The following is a 22829-nucleotide window of genomic DNA, read 5'->3' on the forward strand; positions in this document are numbered from 1 at the left end:
ATGTACACACACACATATATATATATTTATATACACACACACACACATATATATATAGCCCCAGTATATAAGTGTTTACATTTTGGAGCTATATGGCACAATGTATTGTTTTTGGAACGACGCCTTAAAAAAATAAGATATAAAACAATGTAAAACGGTTTAGAGCCGTTTATATTTTTTATGTATATATCTGGATAAAGGTCATGGTACCATGGTACCAAGTTTTCAGTCATATTATGAATAGGATATTGCAAGCAGCATTTTTATATAAAAAAAAATAATTTCACCAATGAATAATGAATAATAAGACTGCAGACATAGCTAATGGTGTATTTATGTGGACAGAACAGTACCTGAGTTCACAGATCACCCCCCCCCCCCCACTCCCCTAGCATCCACACAGATACACAAAGCATTGAAAGAGAAGAACATTTCAAAAATGATATGCAGGATACTAAATCTAGAAAAAGTCCGACTACGTAAGTGTTACATCCAAGTGCACATACACATAAGAAATGTATGGAAGGAAGAAGCGTACAAAACCCTTTCCTGGAAGTGCATAAAAATCTATACCAGATACAAAACACGTCATGTAACACCTGTCTCAATTATGCAAACACAAAACTAAAAGTAACAGACTTTTTTTTTTAAACTTTTTTTTAGCTTATTTTGCAGGTTCTTTGAAACTACACAAAACTATTTACATTTACAAAAGTACAAAAAGTGAATGTTTAAAAAAAAAAAATCCACCTGTGCAAAAGCGTCTACCAGCAATTAATTTTTCCATACGAGAGTCGCATACAGAAAAATTGAAATTTTTTTTTTTTTTTGGGGGGGGGGGCACTTTGATGTAATTTTGTCAACAGGCTAAAACCAATCCATGTAGCTCAAAAGTGAAAGTGATTTGTTTTATAGATGACAAAGCATATTCTAATTAGTGTTATTAATCTTAACCTTACGGCACGGCGGTCGAGTGGTTAGCGCGCAGACCACACAGCTAGGAGACCAGGGTTCAATTCCACCCTCGGCCATCTCTGTGTGGAGTTTGCATGTTCTCCCCGTGCATGCGTAGGTTTTCTCCGGGTATTCCGGTTTTCTCCCACATTCCAAAAACATGCTAGGTTAATTAGCGACTCCAAATTGTCCATAGGTATGAATGTGAGTGTGAATGGTTGTTTGTCTATATGTGCCCTGTGATTGGCTGGCGACCAGTCCAGGGTGTACCCCTGGACGGGCCTCTCGCTCGAAGACAGCTGGGATAGGCTCCAGCACCCCCCCGCGACCCTCGTGAGGAAAAGCGGTAGAAAATGAATGAATCTTAACCTTTTCACGTCACATCATGCCTTTCCGCTCAGTTTTGTTCTTTTTTGCAAATAAAAAGCAAGTCGTGGGCTGGACATGGCCCCCGGGCTGCACCTAGGACACCCCTGGGTTAGGTAGTCAACTCGAACTATAAACACCATTAAGATGAATCAACATGAGGACATGTTTACTTTCTCTCCCCCCCCCTCTATCTAAAGCAAAGTGTTTCAAGCAGGAAAGCTGTTGGGTAAGGACGCTACCCACAGTTTCCCTTCAGGCTGGCATACTCAAACAGGAAATGAAACGAACCTAATTCATTTGTCAAGCTTTGTACATCAACGGTGTGAGGTCAAAACAAACAGGAAGGGGAAACACATTTAAATAACCTTTTGACAAAAAAAAAAAAAAAATGCCTGCAGCCTATCTGCCACACTTGGTCTTAAGTAAATCTTTGGATTACACAACATAAAAAAACACAACTTTGGATTGTTTACTTTCATTATTATGATTTTTTTTTATATAAACATTTTAGATTAAGCTTTTCTAAATTAAAGCACTAACAAACTCACGTAGAATTATTATTATTTTACAAGGAATCATCATGTGCGCAGCTTTCACCAGAAGAGGCGGTGCTAAGAGGATCGACCTTGTTGCAGGTACGTGATCCTCCATGGCTGGACACAGCCAGGCTACAGAACAGCAGGTCCATGGAGGGGAGGAGGGGGTTAAGGAGGCTGACCGGGCAGAAGGCGGAGCCCCCACGGGGAGTAAAGTTTACCTTATTGGGGTCTGGGCAGGAGGAGACAACCACCACTGGTTTGGGTAAGTTGGAGGTACTGGAAAAGAGCAGAGAAAGATGTGGCATTAAAATGGGTAGAAATAAAAATACATATTTGATCAGTAATTAAAAAAGAAAAAAAAGTTTAATTTTACATCATTTCAGACAATTGTCATGTATACATGGACCCAAATATTCCAATTCCATTCGGGTTATTTGCTCAAACGGAAAGAATGTAACCTTTGTATACACCCCATTCCGAAAGAAAAGTGCCAATCCGAATGAATATATAATCAGATTCCCAGGGGTGGAATATTCCCTGGGAATATTTGGCCCGCAGGACACTACTTTGAGGCCCCCGCCTTGATATGAAAGTTTAATGTTAGTGCGGACCACGCAAGTTTGATATGGATGCTGTATGGTATCATGTACCCAGAAAAAAATATTACGTTTATAACTTAATAGTTATCCTCCCTATCCGTGTGGAAGTGGTAAGTTTTTGGCTATTTAAGTTGAAAGGAAATAACTTGAAGGCTACCGTTTAGGTCGCTAGCTCTCCAGTTTGCGAGTTAGCATGTGTCTCAAGACCAGGGGTGGGCAAACTACGGCCCGGGGGCCACATCCGGCCCGCCAAGTGTTTGAATACGGCCCGCCCAATTTTTCCAAAGTATTTCATTTAAACTCAACATACAACCTGGCATCATGGCCTGAGCCAACCTTTTGATGGTTTTATCAATTTCGTTTTTTGACATGGTCTGTTGTTTACAAAGTGCTCCTGAAAAAAGGGACACAAGCACATAATAATAATAATAATAATTATTATTATTAGATTATTATAATTATTATTAGAACTATTATGATCATTTTAATTATTATATTGCTAATTATTATATTAATTATATATAATATTACTGTTATATTTGCATATTTTACATAATAATAATATAATAATTATTATTTTAATTTTATTGTAATTATAATATTTTATTATTTTAAAAATATTTAAATATAAATATAAAATAATAAATAATAATAGCAGATTGCATGACAATTTTACAGATACAATAATACCAGGTGGACTGTTACGTGTAAAATATATAGTCTGCCCCCCCCTCGTAAATTTTGTCATATCAATGCGGCCCGCGAGTCAAACCCCACCCCTGCTCAAGACCCTGCGGTTGCGCAATATGTTGTAAATAAAAAGAGTATAAATGTGACTATAGTCGTGTTTTGTCATGTCTACAGGGCTCTAATAATGCTTTGTTCATTTTAATCTGAAAAAAATCATTTGTCTACCCACCAACTATATGTGGTTTCTTAAGTTTTTATTATTATTATTATTATTATTATATTTATTTATTACTGATTAATTGTCTTTATTCTTGATTTGTTTATTTATTTTTTATCTTATTTTGTGCAGAAAAATAAAAATAGTGGAATGTTTTATCAGAGCTTTTATTGTAGAAAATCGGAACCAAAGCACTGAAAAAGTTTGTATATTTTTCTGTTTTTAATAAATGTGTTTTTTTTGGTTTTATTGGGGAAAACCTGATGCGGCCCAGCCTTGCCCAGACCCTAGCTCCAGTGGCCCCCAGGTAAATTGAGTTTGAGACCCCTGATGTATACCATTGCTTTTGGAAAGGGAAAAACTCATGTAAACATGGCTAATGATAGCAACTATGTGCAGCCATCTTGCAAAACCTTTCATTTGCGCTGCATTGGAGGAGAAAACTGTCCAACTTGGGGGATGGTCATTTCGTGGTTGATTAAGGCCTATTGTGTGTGTGTGTGTGTGTGTGTGTGAGTGTGTCTAGTATGGAGGGAGGGGCTTTCTTTGTAATTGTTTTCTTTTTAATTGTGGTAATTGTTTTTTAATTCTGTAAAGCACTTTGTGTTGCATGTCCTTGCAGGAAAAGTGCTCTACAAATAAAGTTGATTTGATTAGTCCAAAAATATTGAAAGACAAATCATATCACAGGAAACCCAATTGAAAGACATGAAGCTTAACCTCATAAAGTCCAGTATGAGTCGCATTCATGCTAATGGTTTTTTAACAGGGCTTCATAGTCCAAATAGGTGCATCCCAATTACAGCATTGTTAGCTAGCTCATATTAAGTCTTGTGTTATAATCCACGGAAAAGGGAAAGAAATGTGTGTTCTTGTTTCATATAAGGATTGTGAATGGTGAGCGAAATCCCCCCCCCAAAAAAAGTGCAGTTCCCCTTTAAGAACGATATGATCTGAAACGATTAAGTAACTTTTAGCCAAAAATTTAACCAGACTGACCTGACCTGGATACTGAATAGTGCAGGTCAAGTTTCCTAAATAAATAAAATTAATTATATTAATTAATATAATTAATTAAATTAATTCTGAATATATACTGCTACATTTACGTGGTTCGGAAGGACATTTTATCGATATTACATGGCTGTCACATTTTAAAATATGTGGCTTTCTTCCCAACAAACCTGGTCTCCTCCCAGACTCTGATCTTTTCACAACCCTCAGGAGGTTCTCTCTGGAAACTGCAGCTCTTGTTGGGTCCAGGCGAGGATGAGATAAGCAGATTCAGCGAGAGGTCTGCGTCACTCGGGGATGAAACTAGAAACAGGACACCCAAACCCCGTTGTAGTTGCAGCGACATGGTTTCATTTTTAATCAAAATATGGCAGCCGGTTTTGGACCGAACCTTGATGCAAATCCACTGGGGTGTCTTCAGACGTGGAGTATGGTGAAGACGAGGCGGAAGACAGCGAGGGCGGCGTCATGGAGGCCGGGTCGCTCTGAGAGCCGCTACTGCAGCTCTGAGGCGGGACGGGAGCGCGACGTCCATCTGGAACTTCCAGAAACTGGAAAGGACAGGAAGTAATGGAATTGAGGAGCGTATTTTGGAGATGTCGTACCACACAAAATGCGTGTGGTGGTACCTGGTGCTGCTGATGTGCCGGCTGACAGATGAACATGCCCTCGAGCTCCTGGTTGAGGCCTTCCACGCTACGGCGCAGGCGAGGCGGGACCAGCGTGGACAGGGGAGTCAGTGGGATGGGAATGGGCTGAGTCTTATGACGTAAACAAACAAAGTTAGTCCTGAGAGGAATCTTCAAACATAAGCATGGGGGTGGGGGGGGGGGGGGGGGGGCACAAATTGTATGACATATGAAGAGTGCATACTTTGTTGTGTTGAAAACGAAACAAAACTATGCAACAGCTGCGTGATGGTTGTGTCCTTCCTGTTGCCTCAGCGTTTGAGCCCTTTCATTTCCTGTCCACAGCAGCGCCATTTAACCACTTTGATGACAGCAAACACGACCACACACACTTAGCCATTCGGTACGACAGAAGGCTATTATATTGGAGATGTAATGGTAATGGTTTAATTTCATTTGAACATGCATCAGATTACAATTGAATGCATCCCATAATCAGTTCACAGTTCCACATGTCCAAAAGGAGTAGGAAGAAGCAAAGCTTATTAAATCCTACCCCTCCATCTGGTACTTTTACAATCAGTAACTGTTACATTTGTTCACTTCCTGCTTTCCAAATAGTTTAATTTAATTTAATTTTTGTCACATACCGAAGTACGAGGTGATATGACCATCCAATGACATAATGGGTACCATAGTAAGTGTCAATATAGTGATATATATGGTACTTTTAGAATCAGTAACAGTACATTTGTTCACTTCCTGCTTTCCTAATATAGTTTAATAATTTATTTATTAAATTAATTATTATTATTATTATTATATAATTATTATTATTATATTATTTGTTCACTTCCTGCTTTCCTAATATAGTTTAAGTTATTTTTAATTGTTATTTTTTAATTGTTATTTATTTATTTATGTTTTATTTTTTATTTTGTATTTTTATTTATTTTTTATTTTTATTAATTTTTTAATCTTATTAAATCCTACTCCTCCACCTGGTACTTTTACAATCAGTAACTGTTACATTTGTTCACTTCCTGCTTTCCTAATATAGTTTAAGTTATTTTTAATTGTTATTTTTTAATTATTATTTATTTATTTATGTTTTATTTTGCATTTTTATTTATTTTTATTAATTTTTTAATCTTATTAAATCCTACTCCTCCACCTGGTACTTTTACAATCAGTAACTGTTACATTTGTTCACTTCCTGCTTTCCTAAAATAGTTTAAGTTGTTTTTTTTGTTTTTTTGTTTTATTTGTTGTCCTGTATGGAAGTAGGAGGTGATATGAGCATCCAATGACATAATGGGTACCATAGTAAGTGTCAATATAGTGATATATATATAGCACATCATGACTGGTTCAAGACTCTTCATCCTTGTATTTAGCAAACATCAACTGCTTGTATTGTTTCTTGAATTGGCTCATCGTTGTGCATTGTTTGAGGGTCTTACTCAATCCATTCCATAGTTTGATTCCGCATACTGAAATGCTATGGCTTTTTAACGTAGTCCTGTGTTTCAGATTTAGTTCTATGGTGGAGTCATGAACACTAACTGAGACCTGCAGTTCTTTGGATGGGGTCTTTTGTGACCTCTTCGATGAGTCGGCCCTGCGTTCTTAGGGTAATTTTGGTTGGCCGGCCACTTCTGGGAAGTTTTACCACTGTTACATGTTTTTGTAATTTGTGGATAATTGCTCTCACTGTGGTTTGCTGGAGTCCCAAAGCTTTAGAAATGGCTTAGACACAGGGTCATGGAGGTTTGTATTGTTTTTACTGCCTTTTTTTCCTCCCCGCTCCTCTTTCTAGAAAAGATGTTGAGGATTTACTGATTTTTAGTTACATTTTTTTTTTTAATCATAAAAACTGTTTTTTTAAATCACGGGCATGGTTGCCCCTATTTGTAAATGTGTTCATGTGTTATGTTTGTGTGAATTTTTTTTTTTTCATATTATGTGAAACTCTGTACACCTGTTAAATGAATGTTATTGCCCTTCGATAGGTGATACTCATCAAAATAGGTCGCCCCCTAAGTCCCCGGATTGGTTGCCTGCACCCATCTGGGACGTACATATATGTTTGTAGGGCGGAGATGGGATTTAATATGTCTGATGAAGGTCAAACGGACCGAAATGTTACCTAAATAAATGAATGAATGAGAGCGACACAGTGTGCGGGAACCTCTTTTTGAACACTGCCTTAATAATGAAATAAAAATAAAAATTTTAATTTAAAAACAGATTCAGTTTTGTGTTGACTAATATTTAAATTAGTTTGAGTATTTGAAACATTTAAAAGGTGACAAACATGCAAACAAAACCACTTCTTCAAACCGCTGCATGTATACAGTATGTATAGCAAGAGTGAAGGATCACCTGAGCGGTTCCTAGGCCACACATCCCGAGAGGGAAACCACACTGGCGGTCTTTGTCGCGTCCCCCCGAGACGGCAGGTTTGCCACGCTGCTGCAGCTGTTGTTTTAGTTTGGCGATCTGCAACAAACAAAGCAAGAAGGTTATCTTCACGTCCTTCGGTTGGCAACTCTTACCCACATCTGACATTTTCACACAGTAATTTAGGACAATAAGATGTGTTGCGTAAATAAACAAACAGCCACTGACTTCCTGGAGATGCTCAGCACTGCCCCATGATGCCGAGCGTTTGTGGTGGTTGTTAGTGGTGATGTCGCTACGGCTCAAGTCATCGCCGTCCCTCCTGCTCTGTGTTCTGTCTGACCAGGAGTTTGGGGTCTGGGGATTGGTGAGATTTCATTTCAATAGGTACATTTGCACAAAATCTGCCTTTACAGTGTATTACTGTGTGCACTAAACATTCATTCATTTTCTACCGCTTATCCTCATGAGGGTCGCGGGAGGTGCTGGAGCCTATCCCAGCTGTCTTCAGGCGAGAGGCGGGGTACACCCTGGACTGGTGGCCAGCCAGCCAATCACAGGGCACATATAGACAAACAACCATTCACACTCACATTCATACCTATGGACAATTTGGAGTCGCTAATTAACCTAGCATGTTTTTGGAATGTGGGAGGAAACCGGAGTACCCGGAGAAAACCCACGAATGCACAAGGAGAACATGCAAACTCCACACAGAGATGGCCGAGGGTGGGATTGAACTCGGGTCTCCTAGCTGTGTGGCCTGCGTGCTAACCACTTGTTCACCGTGCAGCCTGGCTATAGAAAATGGTTTACAAATAAACCATTTATCAAATGGTTTATTAATTTATAATCAACTCCTATACCGATAAAATTAGAAAGTGGGATTTAGTAGTAGTCTGGAAGTCCTCAAGAGCGCTTGGGAGTGTGACCAATCATAGTGTGATTGTGCCCGGAGGTGGACCGTGGGTGGATTAAATGAAAAGAAACCATTTTTGGAAATCCAAGGAAATACAGCAGGAATAGGTGCAGATGCTGGGAGCTCTTGAAAGCTTTCTGTGTGGGTTATCATGTAGCTGCTCTATAGGAGTCCATAACTCAATTAATTTATTCATTTTCTACCGCTTATCCTCATGAGGGTCGCGGGGGGTGCTGGAGCCTATCCCAGCTGTCTTCAGGCGAGAGGCGGGGTACACCCTGGACTGGTGGCCAGCCAATCACAGGGCACATATAGACAAACAACCATTCACACTCACATTCATACCTATGGACAATTTGGAGTCGCTAATTAACCTAGCATGTTTTTGGAATGTGGGAGGAAACCGGAGTACCCGGAGAAAACCCACGCATTCACGGGGAGAACATGCAAACTGGAATTGAACCCTGGTCTCCTAGCTGTGAGGTCTGCACGCTAACCACTGTACCGCCGTGCAGCCCGTTTTGAAAAATGAAACGGAGAAAAGTGTTCGAACCTGGAGGCGTACCACGTCATTGAAGATTATGGGAAGTAACAGAAGTGCAACAAAGCGAGAAGGAAGTTTGCATGCAGAGAGGATGAGTGCAGCTGAATGTTCTCGCTCATGTTCAAGGCCACCAAATGTGAAAGTTGACCTGACCTGAGTGGATTTGTCCTTGCGACACAAGCTGCCTTCTGGTTCTTTCGGCCAGTGGCCCTGCAGGTAGGGGCCGATGATTGCATCCAGAGACATGGTCCTCCTCATACCAGGGCTCAGCTGCTCCGGTTTGCTCTTCCTCTGTGCCACTGTGGTACAAATTGTGTCAACATTCACACAAATGTTACATTGCGACCTATAGTTATAATTATAGGTTACTGTAATTATGATCATATGTCATAGTTATGATTGGAATATACGCAAAACACAGTCAAACAAAACAATGTCTTGAAGAATATGATTCAAAAGTTAACAGAACGGATACGAGTTGATGGCAAAAAGGTTAAAATCTGAAACACTTCTATGCTAGGACTACGTTAAAAAGCCATAGCATTTCAGTATGTGGAATCAAACTATGGAATGGATTGAGTAAGACCCTCAAACAATGCACAACGATGAGCCAATTCAAGAAACAATACAAGCAGTTGATGTTTGCTAAATACAAGGATGAAGAGTCTTGAACCAGTCATGATGTGCTATATATATATCACTATATTGACACTTATTATGGTACCCATTATGGCATTGGATGCTCATATCACCTCGTACTTCGGTACGTGAAAAAAATTACATTAACTTACATTTTTTAAATTAAATTTAAAAAATGTAAACATTAAATTATATTATTATATTAAATTATATTATTATAAAAAACTATATTAGGAAAGCAGGAAGTGAACAAATGTAACAATTGTATTGATTGTATTGATATTGATTGTAAAAGTACCATATATATCACTATATTGACAGTTACTATGGTCATATCACCTCGTACTTCGGTACGTGACAAAAATTTGAAAATTAAAATAATAATAAAAATTCATAAAATAAATTTATATTTAAATAAATAAATACATTAAATACAATAAAAAATAAATAAAACAAAAATAAATAAATATTAATAAACAATAATAATTATATTATAATAATAATAAATAAATTATTAAACTATATTAGGAAAGCAGGAAGTGAACAAATGTAACAGTTACTGATTGTAAAAGTACCAGATGGATGGGTAGGATTTAATAAGCGTTGTCCAGTCATGATGTGCTATATATATATATATATATATATATATATATATCACTATATTGACAGTTACTATGGTACCCATTATGTCATTGGATGGTCATATCACCTTGTACTTCGGTATGTGACAAAAATTAAATTAAATTAAACTATTTGGAAAGCAGGAAGTGAACAAATGTAACAGTTACTGATTGTAAAAGTACCAGATGGAGGGGTAGGATTTAATAAGCTTTGCTTCTTCCTACTCCTTTTGGACATGTGGAACTGTGAACTGATTATGGGATGCATTCAATTGTAATCTGATGCATGTACAAATGAAATAAAACCATTACCATGACCAAATTTGTCCAAAGTAGGGCGGACATGGGCACATGTAGGACCGTAGGCTGAACACCTCAGTTCATTAAAACATAACTTATTCACATATTATGCAATATATTTCATATATTTTGAAAAAAGTGACAGGTGTGCGGGTCAATACCTGACTTCCCATCCCTGCCTTTGGCTCGGTGCTTGCTGGCCAGCTGATAGGGGATGATCGCCTTGAGGGGCTGCGGGCCCACAACAGCTCCGTTCCGGCCTGACATGCCTGCAAGGGTCTGCGTTGGACCGGCTATGGTGGCTATGATGGTGCCGCAGGTCGGTGATGGAGAAGAGGGGGGCGCTGTGCAAAAGCAATGCAACGCTTCCTTCCTTCAATCTTCGGGGGAAAAAATCGATGCAAATTCAAGCTCGAGTCACTAAAGAGACATTTTCCACGAGTGGATAAGAGCCGTCGTGGGTGTTGAGATGTTATTTCTGTCTCGTCATGAGGTTTCGTCCACTTTTCTTGTCGCCTTTTGTGGCGAAGTTAGCAGCCTAGCAAGCAAACTTTCTTTGTGAGGTGAAGAAGATGGTCCTAGCTTGCTACTACTGCTGCTGCTGCTACTGCTGGCCAACAAGGAAGTAGCTCAACCTTCTTACAAAAGGCAGCGTCAATTCTTCTCTTCAGCGTCTTCTAATTTTTAACTCATAGGAAAAAAGTTTTGTTTTGGTTGTGGCGACCTACAAAAAGTTACGAAGTGTTTTTTTTTCTCTCCCCCTCTGACTCCAAACACCACCGCCACGCTGGTGTGGGTTTAATTATCGTAGGGGCGGAACTTACTTCATGAACCTTACTTCCCATTGGTTGGGAGAATTTGAAGGTGCCTTCCTATTGGGTGATTTTCCACAAATCAATCAAACAAAGTTTGTTCTCTACGCCCACTATTTTATATCTCTTGTTTATATTTTTTTGACAGGAAGTGAAAGCAATAATCAATAACAAAATGAAGTAATACTTATAATATTTAATTTAAAGGTTGTCTGTGTGAGTAGAAGAGTATCTGGGTGGATTGTTTTCGGGTGGTGTGCATTGTAGGAGATAAATGCCAGGACTCTGTGCAAAAAGGGAGTGCCAATGGTGGGGACTGTGAAAGGAGGCAGAGATAACATGTTCTGCCCTTTTATTAAACACATCCCTGACCATGAAGGAACTCAATAACCCCAAAAGTGACTGTAAATGTGCACCTACAGTATCCACAATGGGACAGGCCCAGATAACAACCATGGTTGTTATCCTATATAGAGTAGTGGAGGTGGAAATGACCAAAGCCAAACTAACAACACAGTGAACCAAAGACATGAAATATGCATTAAAATAGGCAAGCTATGTAAAAGTTTTTCTAAAAAGATATGTTTTTAATACTTTTTTTTAAAATAAATATTTAAAAATAAAAATATTTTTTAAATATGTATTAAAATAAAAAATAAAAATAAATAAAAATGTACATTTAGAGAGATACAATGTTTATGAAAAAAATGCAAATAAACTACATTAATATTATTATTACCGTATTTTCTGGACTTTTTTATTTTCTAAAAAGATATGTTTTTAGTCCTTTTTTAAAAATAAAAATAAAAATAAAAATAAAAATAAAAATAAAAATAAAAATAAAAATAAAAATAAAAATAAAAATAAAAATAAAAATAAAAATAAAAATAAAAATAAAAATTTAGAGAGATACAATGTTTATGGAAAAAATGCAAATAAACTGCATTAATATGATTATTACCGTATTTTCTGGACTATAAGTCGCTCCGGAGTATAAGTCGCACAAGGCCAAAAATGCATAATTAGGTAAAAAAAACAAAAAAAAAAACACATACATAAGTTCGCACTGGAATATAAGTTGCATTTTTTGCGGGTAATTTATCTTACAAACTACTTGACCAAAACAGACATTACGTCCTCTTGGAATGCAAGTTCTAACATTAATAAAAGAATAGAGAACAGGCTGAATAGATGTAAGATATGCTAACACAATGGTTATTCAGCTACATGAAAAATAAACATTTTTGTGGGAAAAAATACAAACAAATTGAATGAATATTATTATTATTACCGTATTTTCTGGACTATAAGTTGCACAAGGCCAAAAATACATAATTAGTTAGAAAAAAACATATATAAGTCGCATTGGAGTATAAGTCGCACAAGGCCAAAAATGCATAATTAGGTAGAAAAAAAAAGCATACATAAGTCGCACTGGAGTATAAGTCGCATTTTTTGCAGGTAATTTATTTTCCAAACTACTTGACCAAAACAGACATTACGTCCTCTTGGAAGGCAAGTTCTAACATGAATAAAAGAATAGAGAACAGGCTGAATAGATGTAAGATATGCTAACACAATGGTTACTCAGCTACATGAAAAATAAACATGAACAGAAAAGGTGTCCAGTGTTTATGTAACATAAACAGTTTTATGTAAATGACATACTCCAAAAAATACAGTAATACTAATTGTATTGTAAATAATGGCTGTATTTTTATCCCTCATTTGTCCACACTTATCTTCTCAGTCAAAGCTCTCGTATATACAGTAAGAGGAGCGCTCTACAGTGTTTATGAACTTACTGCTATTGAAAGATCTTCAAAAAGACAGGAACACTGCTGTATTTTAAGCTTCTGCCAAAAAAAAATGCTACGGCAAAATCCTTTATATGACAATAATTACTGCAAAAACAGTAATCACAGATCCTCTATACACAAATGGAGTATTATGCTGTTTTTGAGGATCTACTGCAGCAGCTCTAATGCTTTTAGGAAGTCAGTCAACACTCTTACTGAATACATTTGTTCAGAAAAAAGGCAGGTTTATTGCATTTAAATACGTCAAGACAGCCCATAATAGCTCTCATTGCAACAACTACAGGACTACATGATGCTGAGTCGTTAAATAAATTAATCATAATATAATTCCACAAAAAAAAAAACAGCAGGTGAAACAATGAGGACACACGCGCATTGGATAATCAGTGGCAGAAGTCATTTCAGGTATCAACTTATCGCCACCCCTATGTGAGTAATGGTCTCTCCTTGGTCTCCCCGGTGAAAAATGTCTGTGGACATTGACAATGTAAACATTCATCCAGCATAGCCACAATGCAGCTTGTATTAGTGTGCAATTCATTTGTTTACACTAATGAATTGCATACTAATTGCATGCTCATATGCAGTAATCCTAAAGTAAACTCTCAAAAATGTGTTTTTGTTTGACATCATTGCAGTACTTTATCAGTTTGACCAGTTCATCTATCCTGCGCTGCTACTATTATGTCAGGATAAAGAGATTAAGTGGAAAGAAGATAACATGGACATTGAAGACACATGTATGATAATGAGAGGCAGTACAATAGCTTTTTGGACTCGCTTCCACAGACAAAGACATGTTTGGAGTGAAGAAAGAAAGAGGTGACAAAAGAGGAGCGTCCATTCAGATAATAATGGAGGTTTTTTTGTGTGTTTTCTTTCAAGCTGTATTGTCTGTAAAGTGTTGGCTTTGGCGCCCCCTAGCTGGGAGAGAGTGCAGGACTGTTGTCAGTGCTGATGTTCACCAGGCACTCACTGGACTTGAGGCTTGAGAGAGACTTGCAGCTTGGAAAGGAGCCCAAGGAGCCACAAAGTCCCATGAGGGAGGGCGTGTAGGCCTTTTCTGCATACATGGAAGGACAAGTTTTAGATGTAGTTTTTTTTTTGTTTTTTTTTTTTTCCAAAAAGAGAAGAGCGGCGTGGCATTGTGGTTCACCTGTGCACCAGGCCCCTCCGTTCTGCTTCCCCTCCGTCCTTGGGGGATCTGAATCCAGGCTGATCTCCACTGACAGCAGCTCTGTGCTGGGAAAACTCCTTCTGAAAAGCAAAAACAATATAAAATCTATTTTCTACGCCACTATAGTCTATACTCACAGGGGTATTTGGAACCTATATTTAAAATAAATAATAATAATAATAATAAATCAAATGAATGATCTCAAATTGCAACAGTTACAATAGAAGAATAAAAGTTAACAGCAAGTGTCACAATAACACAATAAGACCATCCAAAATAAGTAGAGCAGTGGAGGTGGAAATGACCAAAGCCAAACTAACAACACAGTGAACCAAAGACATTAAATATGCATTAAAATAGGCAAGCTATGTAAAAGCTTTTCTAAAAAGATATGTTTTTAATATTTTTTTAAAAATACATATTTAAATTAAAAAATAAATTACAAAATAAATTAAAAAAATAAAATAAAATAAAATAAAATAAACTCCTAAATTTACATTTAGAGAACTACAATGGAAAAAATGCAAATAAACAGAATTAATATTATTATTACCGTATTTTCTGGACTATAAGGCACTATAAGGAACCAAAGGCATTAAATATGCATTAAATTAGGCAAGCTATGTAAAAGTTTTTCTAAAAAGATATGTTTTTAATCCTTTTTTAAAAATACATATTTAAAAAAATAAAAATAAAAATAAAAATAAAAATAAAAATAAAAATAAAAATAAAAATAAAAATAAAAATAAAAATAAAAATAAAAATAAAAATAAAAATAAAAATAAAAATAAAAATGAAAATACTTGACAAAACAGACATTACGTCCTCTTGGAAGCCAAGTTCTAACATGAATAAAAGAATATAGAACAGGCTGAATAGATGTAAGATATGCTAACACAATGGTTATTCAGCTACATGAAAAATAAACATGAACAGAAAATGTGTCCAGTGTTTATGTAACATAAACAGTTTTTTCATTTATAAGTCACAGGAACGGCCAACCTATAAAAAAAGTGTGACTTATAGTCCAGAAAATACGGTAATAATAATTATATTGGGTTAATTATTGGATTGATTTTTACTATATCACTACTGACAAAAAAAAACAAACAAATAAATAAAAATACATTCAGTACATAAGACATGAGAGTATTTTTGTCATGATAGCAAACCTGCGGAAGAGCTTGACATCATCCTGGCTGCTGTAGGGTTCAAGTAGAGGCCATTGGTTCACTAAGGGGATGGTTAGGTCTTTGGCCAAGTGGCTGGTGTCACATGGAATCAAACTTGTCCTGTCAAACACGGACGGGGTATATGCCATAGAACACCCTGATGTATACAGTATATGGGGGTAAAATGTACGTGAAGCTCCCGTGGACTCACAGTTGCTCCTGCAGTTCCAGGACGACATCTTCCAGCTCCTTCTTCTCCTGCTGGCTCTGGCCATGGAGCGCTTCCAGGTGGGCTTTGAGCCTCTTATTCTCTGCCTCGGTGTTCCTCAGCTGGGACTCACGCAGACGCACCAACTCCTCTAAGTAACTCTGACAAACCAAAACACATTGTTGTATATGTAGCTGTACATATGTAGTATTATGAATACCCGAATACTTTGATTGGCACTGTCATGTAGTACTATAGAGTGTGCATACTGGGAGCGGGGTACAAATTACAAGCTAACTCATGTCTGGAGTTGCTAACCGCCTTTTCCCACGACAGTCAGTGGTCTATCCGAGTTTTTTCAACACGGGTATTCGCGCAAAAAACATGCAATGACCACATATGTACTACCAATGTTGTTGTCGAGAACCTATGTTACCACTCTTTGAGTTCATTCATAGTAAGTCAGGGGGTTCCAAAGTGTAGCTACCAGTAGCTCTACAAATGGTTTATTAATTTATAATCAACTCCTATAACAATAAAATTAGAAAGTGGGATTTAGTAGTAGTCTGGAAGTCCTCAAGAGCGCTTGGGAGTGTGGCCAATCACAGTGTGATTGTGCCCGGAGGTGGACCGTGGGTGGATTAAATTAAAAGAAACAGTTTTTGGAAATCCAAGGAAATACAGCTGGATAGGTGCAGATGCTGGGAGCTCTTGAAAGCTTTCTGTGCGGGTTATCATGTAGCTGCTCTATAGGAGTCCACAATTCAATACATTCATTCATTCATTTTCTACTGCTTATCCTCACGAGGGTCGCAGGGCATGCTGGAGCCTATCCCGGCTGTCTTCGGGCAAGAGGCGGGGTACACCCTGGACTGGTGGCCAGCCAATCACAGGGCACATATAGACAAACAACCATTCACACTCACATTCATACCTATGGACAATTTGGAGTGGCCAATTAACCTAGCATGTTTTTGGAATGTGGGAGGAAACCGGAGTACCCGGAGAAAACCCACGCATGCACGAGGAGAACATACAAACTCCACACAGAGATGGCCGAGGGTGGAATTGAACCCGGGTCTCCTAACTGTGATGTCTGTGTGCTAACCACTCGAGCCGTTTTTGTTGTCATGTCATAATAGCTAACCACACGACCGCCGTGCAGCCCCTGTTTTATTTATATAATATAGAACATATCTTGGGCTCACACTCACATTCATAGCTATGGTATCACCAATTAACTATGGAGTTAATTGGAGTTAATTAACCTTTGGAGTCACCAATTAACCTAGCATGTTTTTGGAATGTGGGAGGAAACCGGACTACCCGGATAAAACCCACGCATGCATGGAGAGAACATGCAAACTCCACACAGAGATGGCCGAGGGTGGAATCGAACTGGGGTCTCCTAGCTGTGGGACATATGCGCTAACCACTCAACCACCGTGCAGCCCAACTCAATACAAAAGGTTAAAAATGAGCATAATAGGTCCGCTATTCGTAAGCACAAACCTTCTGCGCATTGACAATCTTGAATCTCTGCTCCATCTTGCGACACTTGGTGCTCCAGCTCTCCTCGTCGGGGACGAGGGGGACGTACGGATGCTCGGGGGCACTGTCGTCACTCGTGCTGCTGTCAACACTCCGTCTGTCGTCGTCATCGTCGCTCATGTAATCGTAGCTGTTTGACGGATGCAGAGCTGTTTTACTATTTTTTTTATACGTACCATATTGTCCCTGATATAAGGATAAAAACATACCTTTGTGTAAATTTCAAATATGGAGTGTAGTCAACAACTGCAGAGGATTTGCCATCCAAGGCTTCCCCTTTAAGACAGAAACTGTAAAAAGAGATGAAACAAATATAAAAAAGGTAAATATATTAACAACTTTAAAATGTCTCCAATGAAGATCACCTGAAGTCGATAGCTCCGAGGCCTATTAGCATCCCAGTTAGCACAGTAGCTTCTTCCCTTAGCATGATGGAGCCCTCTGCGTAGAACCGCCTGTAAATGGAGAAAATAATATATAAGTATGTGAAATACAGCTCGGTATTACTGCACAAAACAGCATACTTTGACATCTAACCTTGTGGTCCTAATGTCCCTCAATGCAGTTGAGACATATTCCGACAATCTCTTCTCCATCAGAGCAACTCTCATCCAGGCTCGCCCCTAAGAGTAAAATTTATGGTTTAGTTTGTTCAATTGAAGTAATAATTCAATATACGGGAAAAATAAATATCCCGTGCGCCATGAAATAAAAATGACCCAAATTGTTCTGTGTCCAGGCTTACTTTAGCTCGTGAGGGGCTGATATTTTCCATGCTCTCGATGCTGGGAATGCAGCTGTTGGGCACTTTGGCACAAGCCATTCGGATGAAGTCCCAGAAACTTCTCTGGCCATCGAACCAGCTTCCCCCGCCTAAAATGTCCAAAACACACACATTTCTCAATACAAAAAAAGCTTAGATATAATAATGTACAATACAATTTTCATAAAGACACATTTAGTACAGAGTAGGCCTATCATGATAATCAATAAATCAATTCATTCATTTTCTACCGCTTTTCCTCACGAGGGTCGCAGGGGATGCTGGAGCCTATCCCAGCTGTCTTCAGGCGAAAGGCGGGGTATATCTCGGACTGGTCGCCAGCCAATCACAGGGCACATATAGACAAACAACCATTCACACTCACATTCATACCTATCGACAATTTGGAGTCGCCAATTAACCTAGCATGTTTTTGGAATGTGGGAGGAAACCGGAGTACCCGGAGAAAACACACGCATGCACGGGGAATTGAACCCTGGTCTCCTAGCTGTGGGGTCTGTGCGCTAACCACTCGTCCACCGTGCAGCCCTGAATCAATTATAAATACTAATAAATCAATTAGTGTTTCTGTTTTTTGTTTTTTTTTCAACCACTGCGCAGACTCACAACTCGGAGACCAGGGTTCAATTCCCCGTGCATGCATGGGTTTTCTCCGGGTACTTCGGTTTCCTCCCACATTCCAAAAACATGCTAGGTTAATTAGCGACTCCAAATTGTCCATAGGTATGAATATGAGTGTGAATGGTTGTTTGTCTATATGTGCCCTGTGATTGGCTGGCGACCAGTCCAGGGTGTACCCTGCCTCTCGCCCCAAGACAGCTGGGATAGGCTCCAGCACCCCCATGACACTTGTGAAAATGAATGAATGAATAAACATGGCTGCTGGAATGTAAATACATATACTGCATATATAGCTACAGTACTACAGTAAGAGTATTGTGCCGCATCAACCAGACAATACACTACCAATGTATGATGCAGAATATTAACCGACTACTATGCAAGCTCAAAAGACTCAGTAAGTGGTTTGAATGTGAGTGTGAATGGTTGTTTGTCTATATGTGCCCTGTGATTGGCTGGCGACCAGTCCGAGATATACCCCGCCTTCGCCCGAAGACAGCTGGGATAGGCTCCAGCACACCCCGCGACCCTCGTGAGGAAAAGCGGTAGAAAATGAATGAATGAATGAATTTTTCAAATCCATGCAGGTTATTACCTTTAAAGCGGTGGCTGAGGATGTGCTCCAAGATGGCTGCAAAATTGATGAACTCCTCTGATGAGTCATCAATGGGCTCGGCCGTGTATTTCTCCAAGAGAGTCTTCACCGAAAATCTATAGGGGAAGGACAGGAAGAGAAGTTGCTGATGTCACCACATGATGGATGAAGATCTCAGTCATGTTTTACTGGACAAGTCAATAACAAGATGACTCTGGCATGGCGTGACTCATTTTGATAGGAACAGCACTTACTGTAAGGATGCGGTCTTCTGAGCAGCACAGAATGAAGTATAGATGATGCTTTTGTGAATTTGAGCCAATGTTTTGAATGCTAACAAGACAAGTGTTTATCCCATCGTGTGCCAGCTAGCCAAATGAGCTAGCACTCATTGTTCCAATGGCATCAATGTCCCATTCTTTACAAAATATACACAACAGGCACTCAATTGTTTGCTCTTTTACCATTAAAATAAACTGTTGCTAATTATTTTTTGCCATATTAGAAATACACAACCGAAATATGTTTATATGCTACGTTAGTTCAATGTGTTCGTATATTAACCCACAATACTTCCGGTTTTTTATTCTTCTGTAGAAATCGGCTTCAGAGCTAGTTTAACTCACTATCGCCCTCTGTGGTAATAATTGTTATTACAGGCTGATTTATAACATTAAAACACATTAAAAAGCGGCGATGTAATACATCTCTATACCACTGCAAACTACCATAACGCTAAAAATACATAATTATTATGTATCAATTAAAGGCACATAGTTTTATTTGGATTTAAGGGCCTTTCCGCGACTTTAGAGCTCTGTTAGATTCACTGTCGCCCCCTGGTGTATACACGTGGTATTTATTCAATTCAATCTATTTATTTATATGGCGTCAGAACAATAACAAAAGTTATCTCATGGCTGTTTAAACATGGAGGTCATATTTATAAATGAAAAAAAACAAAACCAACTGAAACCCCACATGAGCAAGCACTTGGCTACGGAGGCAAGGAAAAAGGGATGTACGGAATGGTTTATTAACAAAACAACAACAACAACGCTTTATTGTGCACTGTATTTACGCACCACTGCAAATTACAACCCCAAAATTAGTATCTGAGAGGACTAAAATGAGTTAAATGTCTACATACTCCTATTTTGCCTCTGAATCCTTGAGGTGCCAGTCGGTCCTTGCCCCAGGAAGGGTGTCGTCATGGCAACCATCAGTTCGTATGTAAATGAAAGATGAGAGTGCTAAACTCAAATTGTGTGTTGTCTTTTTATTATTATATGTTGTTTTATGTCTTATTTATGCCAGCACAAGCCCTCATATTAGGGATTTAACATGATGATGTCATCTAAGGTCAGGAGTGAACCGCGAACACAAACACAATACACAAATAACACAAATAAATACATATATCATGCACTGAATGAGATGTAGATATATATTTAGATTAAAACTGACCTGCACACGGTGATGAGGTTCTTCCTTTCTACAGCTACGTTCCGAGAAGATGCTTTTTTCGACACATCACCCATGGCCACACAGACGGGCTCCATCCGACCGCCAGAGGACCCCTCCCTGCCTGCCACCTGCCCTCCTCCTCGTCCTTCTCATTCACACACTAAAGTGGAACAAAGTGTTGCTTTGAGTCGTTGCCACAAAGAAAGATGCAACCGGAACACAGACGTTGCGTCTCTAGTGTTTTTTTTTTTTTTTTATCACCAACAGACAGAACGAACGCCGCTATCCTTCTCTTCCTGGTTCGCCCCGCTTCAATCTCTGACGTCATCACGACGCGACTCGACCTACTAGCTAGCTAGCATGCAAAATTAAGTTTTAAGTCAACCATTTAGAGCTTTAACGAGTTTATTTTAATAAATATGTAAGATGTGAGAACCTTAACTATAATTGTACCATTTGTGACAATACCTAGCTTTTACTTTATGGTCAAATATCGACAACATTAACGTCAAGGGTGGCTTCAGTATCGATACTAGCGTGATGAGATAGCTCATTTTCAGTTAGCTTCAGGTTCTTTTCACAAACATGTGCTTTTTGTTGTTGTATTGCAATTACAATCATTATCAACATTTTAAAAGCAAAATCACAATTTTTTTTGCAACACTGTTCCTGTATTAGGCTGCACGGTGGTCAAGTAGTTAGCACTTAGACCTCACAGCTAGGAGATCCGGGTTCAATTCCACCCTCGGCCATCTCTGTGTGGAGTTTGCATGTTCTGTGGGTTTTTTTCCAGGTACTCCGGTTTCCTCCAGGTTATTTTAATTATATTTAAAAAATCAGCTGTTAGATTTGTTTTTTTTTAATACATATTTTGTATTAATGGAAAATAAGTTATTTGTGGTCATTAAAAAAAACATATTTTACTAAATAAAACTAAAAAAAATTAATTATATTTTTATTAGTTTTTTTAATAAATATTTTGTATCAATGGAAAATGTGAATTAACGGATTCATGGAAAATAAGTTATTTGTGGTTATTTAAACAAAACATTAAATGAAATGTTGAAATTGAGGCCTCACAGCCAAGGGACCGGAGTTCGATTCCAGCCTCGGCCATCTCTGTGTGGAGTTTGCATGTTCTCCTTGTGCATGCGTGGGTTTTCTCCGGGTACTCCGGTTTCCTCCCACATTCCAAAAAAAAACATGGTAGCTTAATTAGCGACTCCAAATTGTCCATAGGTATGAATGTGAGTGTGAATGGTTGTTTGTCTATATGTCCCCTGTGATTGGCTGGCCACCAGTCCAGGGTGTACCCCGCCTCTAAAACTACTTTATGAAATGACAGCTGTTATTATGATGCAGTGTAAAGCAAACCACAATCACGATAACACGGTCAGAAATATGAATATGATTATTGCATGTTCCTAATGTTGTGGCCAGCGCATCCAAATAGAACACACACAAGTGTGAGTGCCAATTCTGCAGGTCTGAGTCCCTTTCCTGCAGTGTGTGAAATTCATGACGGTGCTGTGAGATGATAAAGTCTCAGAGGAAGGCGGCCATGTCTGGCTTTTGCAGCAGCAGCTTAAGGCCTGTCAGGACTGATGAATGAACAGAGACGAGGTTAGCAGTCAAGCAAGCACCCAACCCGTCTAGACCTGTCTGACCACAGCCGGCTGTGAGGAATAATCACATTTTGGATCGTGAGCTTGGTATGACAATAATTTAACGAGGAATTGTCCGCAATTAAAGGTCCTTGTTTGTGTCTGCTGAGTATGGTCACATCAAATGATGGATGGAAATGTAGGCCATAATTTGCACTACTGCTAACAACAATGTTATACAAACTGATAAAAACATGACTTGAACATTAATATGATACATCTTTCACTTCTCTACCCCAAATATTAAATAAGTTACAGCAGATTTTATACCGGAAAATAACCTTTGGTCTCCATTGAGTCAAAACAAAAGCTGTGATCGACCCACAGAACTTGACAAGTAGAACCATAGTACAAAATATGTAACTTGGGATATTAAAATCTGTTTTAAAAGTCAACATAGCAGCAATTTACATTGCTTTTATAATATAATACAAGCACGTAGCAATATTACAAAATCCACACGCGGATGTGCTTAAAAATGCATTTTTTTAATATGATATCGGATGTATTTTCATTCCTAGT

At 38.5% G+C, this 22829-nt stretch overlaps 2 protein-coding genes across 3 annotated transcripts; both read right to left on the bottom strand.

The window, feature by feature from the left end:
* Positions 1-1497: 1497 nt before the first annotated feature.
* Positions 1498-11243, bottom strand: LOC131109575 (protein FAM117A-like). Its single transcript, XM_058061736.2, has 8 exons — positions 10598-11243; positions 9031-9176; positions 7643-7771; positions 7397-7513; positions 5012-5143; positions 4774-4933; positions 4553-4685; positions 1498-2138 (listed from the first exon to the last, which is right to left on the bottom strand). Exons 1-8 carry the CDS (start codon positions 10701-10703, stop codon positions 1889-1891), a joined length of 1173 nt encoding a protein of 390 aa, XP_057917719.2. The 5' UTR covers positions 10704-11243; the 3' UTR covers positions 1498-1888.
* A 1904-nt stretch (positions 11244-13147) lies between these two features.
* rundc3ab (RUN domain containing 3Ab) lies at positions 13148-20943 on the bottom strand. 2 transcript variants are annotated; one of them, XM_058061602.2, is made up of 11 exons: positions 20644-20943; positions 19177-19292; positions 17922-18049; positions 17714-17799; positions 17542-17631; positions 17386-17466; positions 17138-17306; positions 15629-15786; positions 15418-15537; positions 14225-14322; positions 13148-14131 (listed from the first exon to the last, which is right to left on the bottom strand). In XM_058061602.2, exons 1-11 carry the CDS (start codon positions 20736-20738, stop codon positions 13989-13991), a joined length of 1284 nt encoding a protein of 427 aa, XP_057917585.2. In that variant the 5' UTR covers positions 20739-20943; the 3' UTR covers positions 13148-13988. The 2 variants fall into 2 exon arrangements, with proteins under 2 accessions (XP_057917585.2, XP_057917584.2); XM_058061601.2 differs by having other exon boundaries at positions 14225-14325; positions 20644-20938.
* Positions 20944-22829: the final 1886 nt, after the last annotated feature.

Source organism: Doryrhamphus excisus, unplaced genomic scaffold (assembly GCF_037039965.1).
Source record: "Doryrhamphus excisus strain RoL-2023G ecotype Guam unplaced genomic scaffold, RoL_Dexc_Guam_v1.1 HiC_scaffold_24, whole genome shotgun sequence".
Taxonomy (NCBI): Eukaryota; Metazoa; Chordata; class Actinopteri; order Syngnathiformes; family Syngnathidae; genus Doryrhamphus; species Doryrhamphus excisus.